We start from the raw sequence: 22,851 nt of genomic DNA on the forward strand, positions 1-22,851 counted from the left end.
GGGGCACCTTACAGGGCACTGCTGTGAACTTCACAAAAAGAGTTCCACATAAACATCTCACCACAACTCCTTTGCAGGTCATGGTGAGCCCCTCAAACCTACTATACCAACCTGTCTGCATCCCCAATAGCCCTTATGACTGCAAGTACCACCTATATGGCAGTACAGTAGGATTTTTTAGGGTTTTTTTTTTGGGGGGGGTGGCTGGTGGACTCACATTTTCTATCATGAATGTAGTGGTTAGAGTGGCTTATGGGCCTGGGTCCTCCCACCCACCAGACTACTTAACCCTTTCAGGACCATAAGGATCGTAGGCCATTTTTTGTGGTTTTGACGACATTTTTATGGTAAAAAGGGCTTGCAGATGCCAAAAAATTGATTTTTTTTTTGTGAAATATCATTATTTGTTTTAAAAAAAAATCAAACTTCTGGCTTATGGACAGTGTGGCAAGTGAATCTTCTCGTCAATCTGGCAACGACGCTAATGAATGAATGTTGGAACCAGTTTGTTTACATAAAGGCAGTATCATATGGAATCCGTACATATCAAATTTAGAACTGTAGACTATCCCAATCAAAATTTATAGGATTTTAAAGTTATGGGACAAATATGTCCCTTGGTCCTGAAAGGGTTAAGCCACCTCTGTGCAGCTCTACTAGGCATTCCTATGCCAGGTGCTGATGTTTTGGAGGCAGGTATGTACATTTTTATTCCGATTTTTATGGCGGTGTAAGGGGGTCAGTGATTACTTGGGGAGTGTGTGGGGGCCTGTACTTTGTGTCTGCTGTGGTTATGTGGTCACTTTGGATACCTTCTGGGCACTTGTTTTCAAATCGCCTAAGTCACAACGTATAAGTTCCGTCCAGGCAGCCTCGTAAAATTTTGATTATCCCTGCAGTATGACTAAGTATAGGTTGGCCCACATTCTACCCGCATCCCACCCTCACTACTCCTTCAAAAATGCCCCTTTCAGCTCAGCGCACAGCGGGATTCAGAGGCCTAAAAAGTCTTTGGATACATCTAAAAACCTGTTTTGATTAGCGGCACTTGGCTGACCTGTGTCGATTTGGGCGGGTTTTTAGATGTATTTCTGTTTTGATTGTGAGTTCCATAGTACAAAGTTAACAGGTTACGATTTACACTGGATTTGCCATAACTTCAGTACAAGTTTCTGATAGAAATCTTTATCCTAACTAGACACAAACTAGGGGTCCGATACTAATATACAGTTTACCTATTGCAATTTACCCTAGTTATCCTTACAAGTTTTCCAATACAAGTTTTCCTTACATGACATATACTGGGTTCTGGTACCAATATACATTTCTGAATATGCCCATTAATTTAATTGCCATGACTAGTGTTTAAATTAAAATGCTGATCATCACAAATGACTCCCTAAGTTCTCAGCCAAGGTGAAGTGCATTTGAAACTAGAAACATAGAAACATAGAAAAATGACGGCAGATAAGGGCCATATAGCCCATCAAGTCTGCCCACACTATTTACCCACCCTCTTAGGTCTTCTGACCTCTTAAGTATAATTGTAATTATACTGTCACTCTACTGACCTGCTCATTGTAATTATACTGTCACTCTACTGACCCGCTCATTCAAGTCCTAGTGACCCTATCCTTGGCATGACCTCGTAGGTATCCCACATGGGTATCCCATTTGTTCTTGAAGTCTAGTGTCAAACTAGGCAGACAGGTCTTCTGTGTTAATACATGTCTTAACCATGGTCTTCTAACTAAAATTAAGGTTAAGGGGCCTATGGACTTTTCTAAAAATGTTTTTGCTCCTTCTACTGGAAGTCATACTATGGTTGTCAGTATAATAAATAGACTGGATATATTGACTGGAGGGGAAGGTGTGGCTCACTGGTAGAGCTGCTGCCTCTGCACCCATAGTATGACTTCCAGTAGAAGGAGCAAAAACATTTTTAGAAAAGTCCATAGGCCCCTTAACCTTAATTTTAGTTAGAAGACCATGGTTATGACATGTATTAACACAGAAGACCTGTCTGCCTAATTTGACACTAGTTTCAAATGCACTTCACCTTGGCTGAGAACTTAGGGAGTCATTTGTGATGATCAGCATTTTACTTTAAACACTAGTCATGGCAATTAAATTAATGGGCATATTCAGAAATGTATATTGGTACCAGAACCAATTGCTGCTCCTTGTGACCCTGGCCAAGTCACTCAATCCTCTAGTGCCCACCATTTTGAATGTCAGCTTTTGAATGCCAAAGCCACAAAAAGGCAGTATACAAGTCCCCATTCCCATAAGATAATATTTGCTATGTACTCCTTCTAGAAGCAGGCCTTTATAACAAGTTTTCCACTTTTCCTCATTAGATAAAAAGAAGCTGTTGCCTTTTTCTTTTGGCCTGGAAGTTCAGCTGGAACCAGGGCTGCAGTTTTGACACCGAGCTCTCATTCACAGCTATCTTAGAATTTTTCCTGTAATTTTTTTTGCTCCTTCTCCCAGTCAGCCGTTGCAGTGGCAGTCTCTGATAGGGGTTCACAAACCACAGTTCCTTTCACAATACGTAGGGGTGTTCAGCTCAAAACTTTTCATTTTGTTTAGTTTCTCATGTCTTTTACAGAGATGTTTGCTTTTTTCAGGTATTTAAAAAAAAAAGTTCATTTTGGAAGCAGTATTTGTTAATAGTGTACTCTCTTCCGAAAGAATGCGCTCCCCTTCAGAAGAATACTCATTTTATACAGCACAGGAAGACCCCTGACATTTCAGACCAACCAATATTCAGCCAGTAGCCGGCAGCATTATTTTCTCCGCTGCTGACTCTAAAACCAAAAATTCAATGCTGGGCCATGTGCAGGCTTCTGTATTAGATGTCCATTTTTTTTTTAAAGCCAGCTAAGGTGTGTCTGATTAAGCTAATATTCAGACTTAAGTAACCATGGGGTTGGAGGAGCTGCCGTACAGCGAAAGATTAGAGAAACTGGGCCTTTTCTCCCTCAAACAGAGGAGATTGAGAGGTATCATGATCGAAACATTCAAGGTACTGAAGGGAATAGACTTAGTAGATAAGGGCAGGTTGTTCACCCTCTCCAAGGTAGGGAGAACGAGAGGGCACTCTAAAGTTAAAAGGGGATAGATTCCATACAAATGTAAGGAAGTTCTTCACCCAGAGAGTGGTAGAAAACTGGAACACTCTTCCAGAGTCTGTCATATGGAAAACACTCTCCAGGGATTTAAGACAAAGTTAGACAAGTTCCTGCTGAACAAGAGCATACGCTGGTAGGACTAGTCTCAGGGCGCTGGTCTTTGACCAGAAGGCCACCATGTGAGCGGACTGCTGGGCATGATGGACCGCTGGTCTGACCCAACAGTGGCAATTCTTATGGGCTAGCACATAGGAGAGCTATTTATGTAGTCCTGTTTATGTGCTGTTTATGCTGCGGGTAATAAATTTTTAAATAAATATAATATTTTGTGCATAATTTTATTATGTTTATGTGTTATAATTTTATTGTGTATGTTTTATTGTACCCCGTGCAGAATTGTTGGATGCTGTGGGTAATGAAATTTTAAATAAATCAAAATTAAAAATAAATAAACATGGCAGCTTAGCTCTGAATATTAGGAGCTAATACCTCCCCCCCAGAACACTCCTGACGTAGCTGGCTTTCACTGGTTCTGGCTTTTGACTGGTTAAGTGCCGCTGAAAATGACCAGATAGCTGCATACAAGCAAGTTAACAAGTCAGCAGCTCTTCCCAGCCAGATTGTTATTTTTCCTATCATTATGGGCAAAAAGTACAATGTGAATGAATGTACATCTCTAGTATTCGTAGACTATAAACCTGGCTATTAGCTGCTACCTTTGTAAGTTGAATGGGTCTCCCTCTCTGTTTGAGGAATTGAACCCAGTTCCTCTGCATGACATTGCTCAGCACTACTAGGTAGCCATCACTGTGGTTCTGAAAACTAATTCAAAGTAACATATTTTTGATGGTGAAAACATTCTGACTTGGTCATACTCCTCAGTAGCATAGAACTCTTGTTATTATCAGTTTCATGGAAGTGCAGTAGAGACAGACTCTGGTTATACTGAAGTTACTTTAAAGCAGGGCTGCCCAATTCCGGTCCTCGAGATCTACTAGCAGGCCAGGTTTTCAGGATATCCACAATGAATATGCATGAGAGAGATTTGCCTGCACTGCCTTCTTGGTATGCAAATCTCTCTCATGCATATTCATTGTGGATATCCTGAAAACCTGGCCTGCCAGTAGATCTCGAGGACCGGAATTGGGCAGCCCTGCTTTAAAGGCTTGAGCCCTTGTATGTGCCTGGTACTGGAGAAATCTTAATTTGGGGTGAACTTGTACAGTATTCAAATTAAAAAATAAATTGGAGGAGGTATTAAAGTGAGATTGGGGAGTGATAAAAATAAATGCTAGTGATTGTTTAAAATGTATAAATATTCTGGTTGGTGGAAAGTTTGTGCTGAGCATATAAATTGAGAGGTGGACATACCTGCAGGAAAGTGTGCTTGACAATTATCAGGAGATCCTGGAGTCAGCTAAAAGCTATTTTTGATTGGCTGATGGCTCAAGCAGTAGGTTCAAAGAAGAAGTTTAATTGAAATGATTGATGTAGATTAAGTTGGTAAGTTACTTCCGGGGGAATTCTGCACTATTACAAAATGCAGAATTTGTACAAAAGTTCCCTCTTTCACAGAATGTACAGAATTCTGCCTTTCCCACTCAAAATTCTGTGCAGTCTGCTGTTGTGGAGCATGCCACAGAATATGTTTCATTTCCGACTGCCTCTCTCCCTCTCTGTCTACCTGCAGACACACCACTACAGTATGGCAAGAGAGGGGAGGCGAGATGCAGCAGGGGAAAAGGTGTTGGTGCCAGCTGAAGGCAGCATGGCTTTGATGCTAGTGGCTATACTGAGAAGATTTGTGATCTGCTGGAGGGTTGGGAGTGAGAGATCCAGGGTGGTCCAGGTGAGGGATGGGGGTGGGGCAGCCAAGAGTGATGCCCTATTGCTCTTGGCCACTCCTGTGCTACTGACAAAATGGTGCCCCTGTGGAAATATGACTCCTATCAGTAATCTCATGAGACTTCTGCTTGGGGCATCATTTTGTCAGCGGCGCTGGAGTGGCCATGAGCAATGAGGCATCGCTCCTGGCCATCACCCTGGATCCCCCCAGACTACTATGAAAACTGAAGGTAGCCACTAGGCAGATGGGGGTCCAGGGAGCCCTACATGGGGGTAGGGGGGGGGAGCCAGGGTGGAAATAGGGGTCCGTTCAAGAAAGGGTTCTGGCTGCGAGTGTGGAATTCATCCTTTGCACGGCCCGATGCTCCTGGGTAGAGAATGACACGGGGAAAAAATTTTATCACTGTTCCCGCCCTGTCCCCGTGAGCTTAGTCCCTGCCCCATCCCCGCGAGCTCAGTCCCGCCCCCGCCTTGCAAACTGTCAGATCCCATCCGCACAAGCCTCGAATAGTTATGATTTTATACTGAACTTATTTTATTAAAGTATAAAAAGAGACAATATTCTGTATAATAGTCATTTTATAAACACAAATAATACAGAGCAAGGATCAACAAAACCCCTGTCTCCCCTCCCTTTCACAAATATCCCCTCCCTGTGACATTCTCTACTCCTGGGCCACAGGAATAATGCTGCTTGTATGGTGGTTCACAAGCAGCATTATTCCTATAAGAAGGGATTCAACAACCTGTGGTATCCCCCTCCCCTTAATGAATCCCCCCCTCCTCCCCAAACTTACTTTATTTTACACTGAGGCTTGTTTTCAAAGCATTTAGATATACTACAGTATTTTGTGTGCTATGAAAATGAGCCCACTATTTTCACATGGGACATGCATTTAGACAGCATTTCAGACTGCTCAGTTATGGATGTTACGAGCTTGAAATGCTCTTTCTGCTGACATTTTCTCCAAGCATTAGGAAGGAGCATTTCTGGGTAAATGTGTATGTGGGGGTTTTTTCTTGATAGAGGGGGAGGGATATGGAGAGAGGTGGCTATGAAAAAATGTGTATATGTGTTGACACTGACCAGTGGGTGCTGTGTAGAATGCATCACATTTGGTGTTTTATTTTTAGATCAACCGAAAAGCTGCAAGAAACAACAGAGAGCAATGAACTTCTACAGATCCAAGCTCTTGCCCGCCTCACTTCTGTGGTAAGATCAGTTAAAATCATTGGGACAATATTCCAGTAATGAATCTGTCTTTGAGAGTGATGGAGGAATCCTGACTCGAGAGGTGATTTTTAATGGCATCTCAAATCAAGAGAAAATGGAAGACATTTTGACACCTTGTCTTGTGCTATAAAGCTATTTATTTTGGTGCTCTGCTGATATTGTGCAGAGAAGAAGTGGAAGTCATTTCAGGGTCACAGCAAGGAGCTACAAAAGTCAGATAAGTACAGCAGCTAAGAAAGCATTGAATCTCTGCTTCAATTAGCTTATTCTCTAAAGCAGCTGTAGAAAATGCACTAGAGGGCCATTAAAGTAGTCTTGTAATTATGGGGGCTGTGGAGATTTGTTCGTTTTAATTAATTAATGAATTTTCTATCTCATTTTCCCCAGAGAGCTCAGAACAGGTTACAGGTTAAACATATAATATACAGTTATGCCATATTGTACAGAGTCAGGAGACATGAAGACAGAGATTTCCACTATTTTGAATCAAGAAGTGCTGATTTTCTGACAATTCTGGTTTCCCTTTGGCTATAACTGATGTTTTAAAGAAATGCACCAAAGCCAACCAGCTACAAAAGTTGTAGGAGTTAGTGGGTGATGACAGAATTGTGAAGACAAGTGTGCTGGATTTTGTTTTTTTGTTTTTTGCTTTGATCTTTACTTTAAAAAAAAAAAAAAATCAGGAATGCTCAGGATAATTAAGAAGTGATGTAGGTTTGAACGTGAAATCTGATGTTTCTTTTCAGTCTCGTAGCTCTGCCTTTTGTGTCCGATGAAGTGGAAGTGGCCAACTCAAAGGGAATTTATTCAGTGCACCACATACTCACATTGTGATTAGTAGAAGTGAGTCAATAGCAGACAGTCTCACTGAGCTTAATTCTGCATAAATGAACTCACACATGGGCAAACTGAATGAATGCACCTGTATAGATTATTGTATATTAAGTAACCTTTTATTCAAGGGTATTTCCAACCAGAGCTGGCTGCTTTTTTTTATGATTCTAAAGAAGACCTATGTAGGTGGCAAATATTTCAGAAGAAATGAAAAAAAAAATTGTGTGCGGTAAATAGATAGGAAAGATTTTATCTCCCCGAGTGTGCTCATTTGAGTTGGATTTGAGCCCAGGTGGAACCGCTTACCTGTAAAAGTACAGACAAAGGATTTTATACATTTTTGGAAATGCACAAAGACCTGATTGTATCACCCATCTGACTAGTGGTTATTTGGTATGAGTCGTCTTTTAACATAACTATTTTATTTTTTGCTTGCTTTTATTTCTAATCTGGTTTTCTCTTGTATTTGTTTTATGAGCATTGATAAGTAAACTCTCCATGCAGCATTAACAAATTCTTAAGCATCTGTTTTTCAGAATATATTTGTACCAGAGTCTCTGGATTGCAGTGGAAGGGAGAAATATATGTATTTTTTTTTTCCAAATGAGAGGGAATCGGTTACATTTAAAGAGCAAGTGGTGATTTTCTATCTTGGGTACATGAATATAGATGTTCACATGCTTAATCCAACTTGCCAGGCCCTCCTACTCTCATCAAGTGTTATTTCTTGTTGCTTTTATGATTTTGTACACTGCCTAGAAGGCTGATTAGGCGGTATAAGAAATTTTAAATAAACTTGAATATACCACCATTAAAAACTGTGTTACGTACTAAAGAATATCACCACCTTGTTTGTTTCTCAGCTCTTTAACTGCAGGATGTCATGATTGTTTCCGGGGAGCTCAGTGTTGAGGTTGAGCATTGTGTTTCTGTTGTTCTCATATGCTGTATTATTTTATTTGCTCTATATTACTTTATCCTGCGTTTCTTTTATATCCTTTTTTTAACCTTTTTTTTACTAACCCACAAATGTATTTACTGAGCAGCCCCTCATTATCTTTCTTCACTTATCATCCTTATATCCTGCTCCCCCCCCCCCCTCCTGGTGAGCTCTGCTCAGCCAGTAGGTCCTCCTACCTATGCCCTTCTCCTTCTCTGCCAACAGCAGACTCCGTTCCTTCTCTCTTGTAGCACCGTATGCCTGGAACAAACTGCCCAAATCCCTAAAGCGGGCCCCGTCTCTGGCAGTGTTCAAGTCCAAGTTACAAGCCCACCTCTTCGAGACAACTTTCAACTCCTAACTCCTCTCACCTTGGGTTCTGCATCCCAAACCACATATTTCTATCTGTTCAAGTTAGACTGTGTGCTTCTCCGAGTAGGGACTGTCTATTAAATGCCAAAATGTACAGCGCTGTGTACACCTTTCAGTGCTATAAAAGTAATACAGCAAATAGTAGTAGTAGAAGTATCTTGAGTAAGTTAAACAAACCTTTTTTATATCAATACCCTTGCCTGACTTGTCTTGATCCTCTTCCCACTAACAGATCTTTTATATTTTGCCATTACTTTATTTATATATATACAATCATGTAAAAAAAATTAGGACACCCCATGAAATATTCAGTTCTTTTTTTAAGAATTGTTCACATATCGATATCAAATCTTTTTTTAATTTATCTCTGGAAAAGAAAGTGATATAATTGTAGGTAAACAACAAAAATTTTCCTTGATTTACTCATGAAACAAAAGATATCTAATCTAATCTTCTATTTCTGTGTCGCTCATACCTAGATAGGCTCAAGGCGACTTAAAGAGGGGGGGTGAGGAAGAAGGGGAAGGAGGGGTGGGAGAACAGAAGAGGAGGGGGGGAGGGAGAGGGATGGAGGGAGGAGGAGAGGATACAGGTGATTTAAGTGTCAAATAGATGAGTTTTCAGGTTCTTCCAGAATATGGCGTAGTTAGGTTCCATCCTGGTCATTTCAGTAAGGTCACAAAAATGTGTATTCTAATTGAGGAATAAATTAGGACACCCTAATAGCTAGAATACCTTGTGGAGTATAGGGAATGGTAGACGTGGCTAAATAGTCCGGAGACTCTAGCTTAAATGCCTTAAAATTTTTATAGGTGATCCTATGTTTTACAGGAAGCCAATATTTACTTTTGAGGAGTAACAAGGTCAGAATGTTTTACACGATGTAACAATCTAATTGCTATATTTTGGATCGTTTGTAATTTTTTCAGTGTTGATTGTGGCAGGCCAGCATAAATGATATTGCAATAGTCCAGTTTTGTTGTCAAGAGGAAAAGATGAGTCCATGAAACATACTACGGTCAAAAAGGTGTTCTACCAAGTGCAGTTATCACATAGTCATGATATTTGTGGAACAAAAGAAAGTTTTTAGTCAAGTAGGACACTTAGATATTTGAAGGAATGAACCGGTGTAATTGACCTTACAAACCAAGAGACAGTATTGGGCAGCTTGGGAAAGTGACTGGTAATCCAGCAGGCTACAATTTTTTCTTTAAGTACTAATCTGTTTGCTAGTCAGCTACAGAGTTGAGACAATCCTGTAGAGGAGTTAAAGATAGGGAGAAAGGATCTGTTGGGTAGAGTAGTAATATATTCTCAAAATAGAAGTGAGCGGATATAACTTGAATGGATAAATGCAACTAACGGGCTCAGGAACCGGTTAAATAATAGTGGTGAGAGTATAGAACCTTGTGGGACATCATGGTATAGCGATTGTCAGAAGTAGACTCAGCGGAGACAACTTTGAAGGTCTGATGGAGTGGAAGGTAGGAGAACCTCCTATATCACAGAGAACTGAAGCAGAAATGTCGAGCCCTGGAGCACAAATGGAAATATCTAAATCCCCTACATATAGACAGTCCTGGAGGATCAATATTAAGTTTTACAATACAGTACTAAAAAAAGCAAGGAAGAACTTCTACGGTGATAAAATCTCCAGATCCAACAACCAGAGTAGTACATTGTTCAACATCTGGCGCTCCTTAACTTGCAAAAACAACTCCACCTTGCTCCCCTCCTCTCCTTCAGCTGATGTTCTAGCAAAATTCTTCGACGAAAAGGTCATTTCCTTAATATGCTCCTTCCCACCTGCAGTCTCCTACAACTCTCTGGTGCCCACTGACTCCAATCCTACCCTAACGGTCTCCAATCCTATCCCAGTCGACAGATCCTGGAAAGCCTTTGAGCACGTATTCGAATCCCTGGTCCTTAAACTCTGCCTCAAACTGAAATCCTGCAACTGTACTTTGGGCCCATTCCCCTCCTACCTATACGAGAAAATTCTTGCACAGGCCATCTCCTCTCTTACCAAACTTATAAACTCCGCCCTACAGTTGGGCCTATTTTCCCCAGAAATGGGACATATTGCCTTGACCCCGCTACTGAAAAAAGCTGACCTAAACCCTTCCACACCATCCAGCTATCGCCCAATAGCAAATATCCCTCTCCTAACCAAGATGCTAGAGTCTATCATATCTACCCAACTCTCATCCTACTTAGAGAGATTCTCTATTCTCCTACCTTACCAATATGGCTTTCGACCCAACTTCAGTACCGAATCCCTATTGACCTCTTTAATCTCAAAGGTTCAACAACTTCATTCTCATAATAAGTTCGCTGTTATTCTACAATTCGACCTTTATGCAGCTTTTGACGTTGTCCATCATGATATTCTAGTTTACCAACTCTCCTAGATAGGCATTAACTCCACAGTCCTAGACTGGTTCTTGAAATTCTTGCGTTCCCGCTCTTACACTGTTGACATGAATGGCACCTCATCCTCCCCATGGAAACCGAAATGTGGAGTCCCGCAAGGCTCACCTCTATCTCCTATTCTTTTCAACATCTATATGTCCTCCCTGAAACGCCTCCATCTATCCCCCCCTAGAAACATAAGAACATAAGAAATGCCTCTGCTGGGTCAGACCCGAGGTCCATCATGCCCAGCAGTCCGCTCACGCGGCGGCCCAACAGGTCCAGGACCTGTGCAGTAATCTTTTATCTGTACCCCTCTATTCCCATTTCCAGTAGGAATTTGTCCAATCCTTTCTTGAACCCCAGTACCGTACTCTGCCTTATAACGTCCTCTGGAAGCGCATTCCAGGTGTCCACCACACGTTGGGTAAAGAAGAACTTCCTAGCATTTGTTTTGAATCTGTCCCCTTTCAACTTTTCCGAATGCCCTCTTGTTCTCTTATTTTTCGAAAGTTTGAAGAATCTGTCCTTCTCTACTTTCTCTATGCCCTTCATGATCTTGTAAGTCTCTATCATATCCCCTCTAAGTCTCCTCTTCTCCAGGGAAAAGAGACCCAGCTTCTCCAATCTCTCAGAATATGACAGGTTTTCCATACCTTTTATCAGACGTGTTGCTCTCCTTTGAACTCTCTCGACTAATGCCATATCCTTCTTAAGATACGGCGACCAATATTGGACGCAGTACTCCAAATGCGGGCGCACCATCGCCCGATACAACGGCAGGATAACTTCTTTCGTTCTGGCTGTAATACCCTTTTTGATTATACCAAGCATTCTATTCGCTCTCTTAGCGGCCGCTGCACACTGTGCCGACGGCTTCATTGTCATGTCCACCATTACCCCCAAGTCCCTTTCCTGGGTACTCTTATTCAATAACATCCCTCCCATTTTATAGTTGTACCCCGAGTTTCTGCTCCCCACATGTAATACTTTACATTTCTCAATGTTGAACTTCATCTGCCATTTCGCCGCCCATTCTTCTAATTTGTTTAAGTCCCTTTGCAACTTTTCGCAGTCCTTTGTAGTCCGAGCTCCATTAAATAATTTGGTGTTGTCTGCAAATTTTATTATCTCACACTTCGTCCCTGTTTCTAGATCATTTATGAAGATATTAAATAGCAGAGGCCCGAGCACCGAGCCCTGCGGGACACCACTCGTGACCCTCCTTCAGTCGGAGTAGTGACCCTTCACTCCTACCCTTTGTTTTCTACCCTCCAACCAGTTTCTGATCCATCTATGTACGTCTCCTTCCACCCCTTCCAACACTTTACACTTATGCTGATGACATCCTTGTCCTCCTCGAGACCGACTCGAACCTCACTAACCTCTCTCGGAACATATCCTCATGTATAACGAACCTCCAATCCTGGGCCCTCACCGTACAAATGAAACTGAACGAGTCCAAAACAAAACTACTTTGGCTCGGCCCAAAATTAGACCAACTACCCACTTTCATCCCACTGTCCTCTGGCTCCACACTGCAGCTTGAGTTCTCAAGCAAAGTTCTGGGCATCATCATTGATTCTACATTGTCCTTCAACGACCACCTCAATTCCTTGGTAAAAAAATGCTTTTTCAGCCTTCACAGTAGGCATGAGTGCTCATAAATTATACATTTGCACAATTCTCACTTAGTTTGGAGCAGCCGTGGCTTCTCTTCTGAACACAGATAGTAACTTGAAGCCCTTTAAAACACTTGACCCTTGTGTCTTTCTCCCTGGTAGAGAATGACAAAGGGACAAATTTTCCCCATCCCTTCAGGAACTCATTTTCCTGTCCCATCCCTGCGAGTTCTTTTCCTGTCCCTGCCCCATTCCTGCAAGCTCCATCCTCATTTGCACAAACCTCAAACACTTTAAAATAATAAGTGTTTGAGGTTTGTGTGGTTAAGGCAGAGCTAACAAGAACAATACTGCAAGAAAATGTACAGGAATTTATTAAAATGACAAAAACAAAAATATTGTTGGTTTTTTTTTTGTTTGTTTTGCTGTTAAGGCAGATCTTACAGGAATGGGACATGGACAGCGACAAATCTCACTGGGATGGGACAGGAAAATTGAGTTCCTGCAGGGACGGGGACAAATTTTTCCCTGTCTCATTCTCTGTCAGAAAGCAGAGCATATATATACTGTACATCATTACTGAAGTCTGCTAGGTCTTCTACATCTACAAACCTCCCTGACAAAAGCATCTATAAAGACTCATCAAAAATGGTGGAGAGATCATCTAAGCACATGATTCAAAACTACCAAAAACCAGCTGTTTTGAGTGGAATTTTTGAAAATATAAATGGACTTCTGAGTTGTGTGTGAAAATTTTGTAGAAGCTGATTTACATATGTGAGACTATATCAACATTGGTCTTGTTGCAACAGACTGCATCTGAATTCAAAAAAAGCATGGGACAAGTGCAGAGGATCTGTGTGAGAGAGAGAAAGGGATAGTAGAGCTCAGTAAGAGGACTGTGGATGGACAGACTAGGGTTATTAGATGTCCGGATTTCCCCCGGACATGCCCTCCTTTTTAGGACATGTCTGGGGGTCCGGACAGCTTTTCAAAACCCGGCACTTAGTACGAGTTTTGAAAAGCTTCCCGACAAAATCACGTTGTGAAGGGGCATCCACGTATGCGCAGACACAACGCGGTGATGTAACATCCGCGCATGCGCAGATGCCATCTGGGGGGGGCAGAGCTGGGGGGGGCGTGTCAGACTGAACTGGTTGGTCCTGGGGATGTGGCCACGGGTCTGGATTTTCCCAAAGGAAAATCTGGTAACCCTAATATAGACCATTCAGCCTTTATCTTGTTTCATTTTCTTTGGTTTTATGATGAGAAATTTCACAAATAACTCCCTCTTCTAGGCCCTAACATCCAATACTTGTAGTGCATTGGTCTGAAACTCGCGGCCCGGGGGCCACATGTGGCCCGCCAGGTGCTATTTTGCGGCCCACGGTCTGTACTAGTGCTGCCCACTCTTTGCAGCTTCCCCCCTGGCCTCCCGCTCTTACCTTTAGATAATTACTGCTATCTGCAGAGAGGATTGCCGGGGCTGTAGCGATCCTTTCAGGCAGCCGTCATCCTCAGCAGTACGTTTCCTCTGCTGCGATCCTGCCCCTGATGTCAGAAGAGGGGCGGGACCACGACAGAAGGAACGTGCTGTGGAGGCCGCCTGCAAGGAACGCTACAGCACCGGTGATCCTCTCTGTAGGCTGTGGTAATTAGCTGAAACTAAGACTGGGAGGCCAGGGGGGGAAGCTGGAGGATGCTGCAAAGAAGAGGGAACATGCAGGACTTCGGGGGGGGGGGGGTGTAAATATTTATAAACTATAAAAGAGTTTTACCTTATGCTAAATTGTCATTTCTTTAATAAGACTATCTATTTTTTCTGCGGCCCTCCAAGTACCTACAAAGCCAAAATGTGGCCCTGCAAAGGGTTTGAGTTTGAGACTACTGTTGTAGTGTGACTGGTTGGCACGGTTCTTTTTCTGATACTTATGCTGTCTCTTTATTTGGCTAGGCTTACAGAGACATGGCCAGTGCGCTGGTGAGATGTCTGGGCAAAAATGTATTTATTTAAAATTTTTCTATACCGCTTAAGAACTAAATGGTTTACATGAGTTAAAGCAAACATAATAATTAAGACAAACCAAAATCTTAAAATCAACAGGGGAGAACTATCTTTTCTTTTCCATAGCATGTTTGTTTATTAAAAGGACTTTCTCTATCTCCTTTCCAAAAAAAGTCAAAATGGTATACATAAAAAGATGAAAAGAATGCCAAATTATTGGCTCCTGATACAAAGCTGGCTGGCAAGGTGAAAGCTCCGATACTCATAGAGAAACCTCTACCATGGTTTTGTAAAAGCCAATGTAAATATAGGACAGATTCAAACACAACAAAGTAACCATGCATACCAAAATGCTACAAAGCTATGTAGTACATACAAGACTGTGGGTTCCTTTTACTAAGGTGCGCCAGCGTTTTTAGCGCACGCAGGAAATTACCGCGTGCTATGCTTCTAGAACTAACGCCAGCTCAATGCTGGCATTAAGGTCTAGCGCGTGCAGCATTGTAGCGCGCGCTATTTCGCGTGTTAAAGCCCTAGCGCACCTTTGTAAAAGGAGCCCTATATTGTAAAACCAAAACAAAAAAAAACCCAACTAAAGTAACCTAAACTAAGCAAAAGGTGTTACTTAGTCACACTGCACCAGATCACATGCCCCTACAGCACCTGTCCAAAAAAAATTAAGATGGCAACTTCAGTCTGCATTGGTTGGGATGCTTATAGATACTGGATTACATCTGGTAGCAGATGGTAAATGTAGTGATGTCCGAACTGGCTTATTACAGGTTGTTGCAGTTTTATCTTCAAGCGAAAACCAAAGAGAATGACCCCAAAGTATCCACAGAGAAGAAAATCCAGAGGAAAGCAAAAGAAACTCTGTGGACTGACGATGTTCCTTAAAAGGACTTTATTTGTAAATGTCAAAGTTCCAAAAGTACACTAAAATCATCCAACACGGTCCGCATTTCGACAAAAAGTATTCTTCAGGGGTCCCTGAGTGTCCTATAATGGTAAGAATAAGTGGAGAATCTAATATGTGGTGAGCAGTGAGAGAGACTTTTTGTCGAAACGCGGACCGTGTTGGATGATTTTAGTGTACTTTTGGAACTTTGACATTTACAAATAGTCCTTTTAAGGAACATCGTCACTCCACAGAGTTTCTTTTGCTTTCTGCAGTTTATCTTCAGACATGGGTTACTACAAATTTGACGTTGTTATGAGGTGGCATAGCAGTTTAAAGATGAGAATATTTTAAATACTCAGCAACATGTGCCTTATTTTGCCTACCTGCCACTATATTAGAATCCCACCTGATAATTGTTAGGTGTGTTGGCATGCACTCATGCTGGCTTCTAGGCTTAAAACATTTACAGTTGGATGGGCAAACAGTTTCTGTTAATGTCCTAAAACATATGTGGGGCATAGAAACATGGATGGTGTATTCTAACCAGATGTGGAATGGCTGCCATTAAAATGGACACTGGACTTATAGAATGCTTCCTTGAAAATATATCATAGTTGCTTGACTGAAACAACATGCACAAGAAGTGATTGCGGTCTAATTGTAACGTCTGTGGTAGAGAATGACACGGGGACAAAATTTTCCTCATCCCCACAGGAACTCCCATCCCTGTGAATTTTGTCCCCATTCCTGTAAGCTCTGCCTTAACCGCTCAAGCCTTGAGCACTTATGATTTTAAAGTGTTTGAGGCTAGTGCAGATGAGGATGTGGCAGGGATAGGAAAAGAACTCGCTGGGACGGGGAAAAATTTGTCCTCGTGTCAATTTTCTAGTCTGTGGAACAATCTGCACCCCCATATACACACTTTGGGTTCAGATCCCCCTCCAATCCTTTAAATGGCAGGCGGAGATACTAAATCCCACTCTAGCCAAAGAAGTTCAATGTTGAGCCACTTCCCTCGTCTTGCTGCTGCAGGAAACAAGAAGTTGGTGGCATGCCTCTGGTCGCTGACTCTGGAACTCCTCTTGCGTGCTCAGTTCTACAGTGTTCATCTTCCATTGTGTAAGCAACTCCTGGTTACCATAAGAGATCATGGAAGGAACTGAGTACCGTAAACCAATCAGAATGAAAGAGGGCAATGGAGCATGTGCTGGTGATTGCAGATATAGAAATGCCAAAGCAAAGCAAAAATGTTACAGAATACAGCCAATTACAAAAAATTGGTATTAATGGTGATAATCTGTCCTTGAATAGCCCTGGAGGTGATGAAAGAAAAAAAAAAAAAAAAAAAGGTGTGCTTCCCCAAATTAGAATTAAAGAAAACAAGATAAATGAGATAAAAGGATTAGTCAGTACGGGCCCAGTACCCTCGTTTTGACCATTGGCCCCGGGCAGGTGTTTATGCAGTGACAAGCACTTTAGAAATAAATCTAAATAAACCCTGCCCCGTACATCATATTGTCCCTTTAATATATATAAAAAGTATAAATGTATGTTACAAAATAATTGGAAGCACAATCATCTCCAGATTAAAGCAACAGGAGAGAAAATCACCCCAAAGAAAAACTCCCTGAAACCTAATATAAAAAGACACAAAATGTGAAAAGTGAAAACCAAAAATGTAAAAGGTGACAAAGAATCGTCAATGAACCAAAGAAAAAATGACAATATAATATCCTCAGTCTGTATCAACAAACCACAGTGCCGAAGGCCCTGTGCACCTGTCACTAATAATCGTGAAAATAGTAGTAAATAGTGAAAAACGGTGAAACAGAATACAGCCACCAGGGTAACAACCCATATGAAATGGAAACGACAGTCATGAATGTCCCAGAAATCCCAGTGCAAACCTGCACTCTATAAATGTACAAGAAGAAATAAGAACATAAAGAGTTGCCATACAGATTGTGTGTATCCCTGTTTCCAACTGTGGCCAAACCCAGCTCACAATTACCTGTCAAGATCCCAAAGAGTAAAACAGACTTTATGCTGTTTATCCTAGGAATAAGCAGTGGCTTTCCCCCAAGACCATCTTAAAAATGGCTTATGTATTTTTCTTTTTGGAAATTATCCAAGCCTTCTTTAAACCCTGCTTAGTTGACTGCTTTCACCACATTTTCTGCAATGAATTCCAGAGTTTAATTACACATTGAATGAAGAAATATTTTCACTGGCTTGTACTGAATCTACTACTTAGTAGTTTCATCACATGCCCCCCCTAGTCTTAGTATTTTCGGAAAGAGTAAACAAGTGATTCACATCTACCCATTCCATCCCTCTCAGTATTTTATAAATCTCTACCGTATCTCCCCTGAGCTGCCTCTTTTCCAATCTGAACAGCCCTAGCTGCTTTAGCCTTTTCTCATAGAGAAGCCGTCCCATCAACCTTTATCATTTTTTTTTACCCTTCTCTGTATTTTTTCGAATTCCACTATCTTTTTTTTGTAATTTTTTATTTAGAAAAATGAACACGTCACGTATTCAACAATACAAGATACAGCAATCCAATATCACTAGCAATACACAAGTTGAATACCAACAATCTACACAACATTTTGGAAAAAACTCCCCCCCCCCCTCCCCGAACAGCAGGTCAATAACCACTAAACCACATTCCTCCAATAACCCCCTAATTTCCTAGGACAGTCAACCAATTACTATATAAGCATGAAAATGATAACCACAAGGCCCCACCTCCCCCTCCCCCCCAACCAATCACCCTGAATCCAGCCCATCCACCCCAAACCCTCCACTTCGAGATACAGTGACCAGAATTGCACACAGTATTTGAGGTGTGTACTGTGTAAGCACCATGGAGTGATACAACTTTTTCTTTATTTTCTATTCTTTTCCTGATAATTCCCAACATTATTACTATTTATTCAGTTTTCTATACCATTCTCCCAAGGGAGATGAGAAAGGTTTAGATGAATTTATTCAGGTACTCAAGCATTTTACCGTGGCTCACAATCTATCTAATATACCTGAGGCCATGTGGGGATTAAGTGACTTGTCCAGGGTCACATGGGTTTGAACCCACAACCTCAGGGTGCTGAGGCTGTCGCTTTAACCACAGATAGAAGACTTTCTACAAAAGTTAAGTAATGTGGATATTTTGATTTTTGCTTATTTCATAGGATTAACCACTTATACGTCCTGAGGCAGTTTTTTTGAAGCGAAACGCTGGCCATCATCGATATGTGGTACATTGGTTCCTGCTACAATGAACATTGCTCCAGCGAGATTAATTAAGTATTAGTTATTGAGTGTTCCTTAGTCTCCCGGTACATTGTTGGCAATTAGAGGATTGTATTGCATTGCATAAGGCTTTTGCTTAGTGTAATATTACGCGAGGAGGTTTTTAATGCCAGTGATTATATCTACCCCGTTTAAGCCTCCTGTTTACCTGCAACTTTACCAAGTCGTCTGGATGGAGGAGGATTTATGAGGCTTTTTCCTACCTTGCGGTAATTTTCACAGTAATGACCCTTAAAGCAGATGCTCGATAATCCCCACTTGCCCCAATCCTAGGGATTCAAGGTATATATGTGATTAGCTCTGTAGGTTTTACCCGGTTTTTGTGTCTGCTGTGCTGTAATCTTTTTGAGAGTGTGGTTTGATATTATTATTTTTCTCATATAGGCTTGTGTGTGTTGGGCTGGATTAGCTGTAACCAGTGCGCCACACTCTCCCCCCACTACACTTCCCCCTCCCCATTCGTGGTTTCCCTACTCGCGATTTCACATAATCACAATTTTTTTTGGGGGGGGGAGGGAGGAGGAACCCCCCCATATTTTTGTCTTCCCCCCAGCATCCCGACCTTAGCTGGTGGTCTAGCTGGTTTTTGGGACAGGAGCGATCTTCCTATGCTCCTGCCCCGTGCAGATAGCCATTAGGAAATGGCTGTGGGGAGTTCCTGTAGTTTCCTAATGGCTATCTGCACGGGACAGGAGCGTAGGAAGATCGCTCCTGCCCCAAAAACCAGCTAGACCACCAGCTAAGGCAGGGATGCCGGGGGAAGGCGGAAGGGAGGCGGGGGTGGGTCAGAGCAGGATATTCGCGGTTTTTCGCCATTCGCGGTCCGGCTCTGCCCCTATCCCCCACGAATAACGAGGGAGAAGTGTACTACTTCTCATATCTGTAGCGGTGCTAGGTGTATTCAGCGATGTACATTAAACCATTCAAGAGGCAGTCCTTTCTCGGTAGAGATTACAATCTAATTACCCTGTATGTAATTGCCGTCAGTCTAGTAATTTTTTATATAAAGATATGTCTTAATTGTTAAATTTGTTTAAATGTTATTTTAAACTTTGTTCAACGCTTTGTAGTTTCGAAAAAGCGTTTAATCAAAAATCTGAATAAACAATCATACAAACAGGACAAGTAGGGGGTTTTCTTAGCTGGCCCTGCACACTTACAGTAGAACCATGGAACCTTATCTAATTAGCCCATTTACTCTTGACAGCTCAGCTCTACAATTGCTTCCTGTCCATCAGAGGCTCCTTGGACCGATAGACTCTTGGAGGAGAATTAACAAAGCAGAATTACAGCAGTAGCAGCTTGTGTAGAAAAGCATGCCAATTGGGGGAATCTGCCCATCATGTTTTTCTCTTGAGTTAGGTTTCAGTTTTAAATGGTCTATTCTTCAGTGCATATAGTCTTTTTCATCAAATCTGAAGCTATTATAAGGAATTTTTAGAATCCAGTTCAGTTTTAGGAAAAACTGACTATTCTGAAGGCTGCAGAACAGTAACGCCATGACAGTTTTTGATTTTGTTCAGTCCTTTGTCACATGCAGTTTTGGATTCAGAAAAATTGGTAAGTCATACCAAGGTAAAAATTAGCCTATAATCTAAGGAGCTGTGTTTCAACATTTGGGGGAGGGGGAGGGGGATCTGCTCTCAAAGGCAGCTGAAGCATATATCTATAATTAAGGGTGGCCAGAAGGGTCAGCCACCCAGGCTTCAAAATCCCTTTGGGCAGAAAATGATTGAAATTCAAATGCAGGCCAGCAGCAGATAAAAAAATATGAGTACTTAACTCTTACCATGTGAGGGAAGAGAGGAAGGAAGCAAAAAGGGAATAGAGAGAAGGGAAAATGAGTTATTTTGTAAAATTAACTTTCTATTTATTAAGTTTTTACATACATGTACATTAGAGATAGATAAATTCAGAAGAGTATTGGCCAAACTCCAAGGACAATATACAAAGGTACAAAATCCTCTATCCAAAATCCTTGGGACTAGGCATATTTCAGTTTTAGGAGCTTTTTAGATTTTGGAATGGTAATGTTAAGTCAGAGAAAGACAAGACCGTCTGTAAGACCATAAAATTACCACCCTGAGTGCAATTTGCAGCTTTCTCTGCCATTTTTCTAGCCCTCTGACTTGAATTGCCAGAGAACAGGAGAAACGCATGCACCTGCACTGGTTTCAGTGTGTGTCACGTCAGGGAAATTGACGACTTCTGGTTCGCATCAAGTTTCGTTTTTCAGAGCTTTTCGGTTTTTGGAATTTCAGATAAAGGATCTTGTACTTGTATCACAAAACCCAAACCAAACTCAAGGTCATTAAGAGCACTGAAGTCCACAAAGAATAGGTGAGACATCCTTTTATGTTGTGAAGGAGAACGCTTTCTACCTATGAAAATTACTTAGAAAATTGTCCTGTTAAAGCCTTGTGCCTCAGATACCCCCTCCCCCCACCTAAGATTCTTGATTACTAAAGTGCTGAGGTGCAGTCGCAATCCTTCACCTGCTTCACTCCCAAAATAATCCTGTAAAAATATTTAAATGCAAGATGTACTTTTTAAATATTATACTGCATATTCAATTTATTGTGTCACCTCCCATAAGAGCAGTAATTAAAAAAAATTACACTTAGAACCCAACTAGAAAATTACACTTAGAACCCATCAAGAAAATTGCCATACCATAGCTGACCTGAGGCTTTGGGAAGGGAGGAGTGGCCTAGTGATTAGGGCTACTGCCTCAGTAATCTGGGGTTGTGGGCTCAATCCCAGCACCACACCCTGTGACACTGGGCAAGTCACTTCTCTCCCAATTGCCCCTGATAGGGATCTGTGAGGAGGTTGATAAATAACCAGTATTTGGAGAGGAAGGGGAGCAAATGGACGGAGTGGACTTCGAAGGAGGAGAAGCTGCACCACCAGGGGAAACAGAAACAAACCTGCATTTCTTCCTGTTGAGCACAATTTAAAGACAGAAGAGAGCCACCTTCCTAAAGCCTTACACATTCTAGTTGCTAAATACATCATAAAGGGGGCAATTACAAAGTGGTGCCTAAATATAAGTGCGACAAAGAAGAGTGCTTAGCACCAGTTCTTTAATTGCGTTAGGATGCATCTAACCCATTATAGAATAGCAGTGCAAAGCTTCTTTGAGGTGCCAAAGCTTAAGTGTGATAGCTTGTGCCAAGGCAATGGCAGGCTTAAGCTGGCGCTCCTAAGTGAACCTAAATCAGCTGGCGCCTAAAAAAAAAAAATGGCGCTGGCCATGTGTCAGTCACACTTAGATGCCGTTTACAGAATCGCAGCTAGTGTCCCCTATGTAAAAAAAAAAAAAGTAGGTGCCTGAAATGTAAGCAAGGGTTTTAAAGGCCTACATTTCAGGCACCTAAGTTTTTGGAGAATTGCATTTAAGTCATGCTCTGCCCATAGAAATGCCCACTTAGGCATTAGGCACCTATCTTTTATAGAATCAGAGAGGTGTCTATCGCACAGTTAAATTTTTTTCCAAATTATTGAGCCTATTAAGGATATTTTGCCGATTAAGTTAGGCGCCCTTTATAGAATCAGCCCCTTAAGGTGCGCGCATTGCTTGGTGCAGTGCCCATGACACCTCATGCTCTGCCCATTTGTTGTTGGATTTTATAAATAATGCCCAAACTTGGTCTTCCAAAATTGTGCATAATCCTGAGATCTGTGCACTTCCCCCTCCGTATTTGCGGTTTCACCAGTCGCGGTTTCGGTTATTCACGTTTTTTTTTTTTGCAGGCTCCGCCCCAAAATTACATCGGAGAAAATCGCTGCACTTTCTTCATAGGAACAGGTCAGGTTATTCGTGGTTGTAGCATATTCTCTAGGGCTTTTAACAGAAAACTGCAACATACAGAAAGTTATTCACGGTTTTTCTGTATTCCGGAGTTGTTTTACCCCTGTCACCGTGAATATGGAGGGGGAAGTGTAATGAGTTTCAACGACTCCCAACGCTGTTCTTTATTTAAGCGTTTCAATCTAAAAGATCTTCTTTGGGGGGAGAATCTTTACCTTCGTTGTCAAACAGAGAATTTTTAGCTATAACAACAAATAACCCCTGGTGCAGTCTAGCCCAGCTCCAGTTACTGCCTACCCATTCTCCCTTTACCTCTCCTCCAGTGCATCCCCAGGGCCATATAAATGGTCTTTCGCCAAGATACATCACTCCCCACTTAAATCTTCACTGCACCAACAAAAAATCCCGCAGAATTCAGCTGTT

General features: G+C 41.7%; 1 protein-coding gene across 3 annotated transcripts in view; it reads left to right on the top strand.

The window, feature by feature from the left end:
• RAPGEF5 (Rap guanine nucleotide exchange factor 5) overlaps nucleotides 1-22,851 on the top strand; it is a 427,979-nt gene that overhangs the window by 147,744 nt on the left and 257,384 nt on the right. For all 3 annotated transcript variants that reach the window (XM_033930889.1, XM_033930887.1, XM_033930890.1), the window contains exon 5: nucleotides 6,114-6,192. In XM_033930889.1, coding sequence (XP_033786780.1) covers nucleotides 6,114-6,192 — 79 coding nt within the window. The remainder of the gene's footprint in view (nucleotides 1-6,113; nucleotides 6,193-22,851) is intronic.

The sequence above is a fragment of the Geotrypetes seraphini genome, chromosome 2 (assembly GCF_902459505.1).
Source record: "Geotrypetes seraphini chromosome 2, aGeoSer1.1, whole genome shotgun sequence".
Taxonomy (NCBI): domain Eukaryota; kingdom Metazoa; phylum Chordata; class Amphibia; order Gymnophiona; family Dermophiidae; genus Geotrypetes; species Geotrypetes seraphini.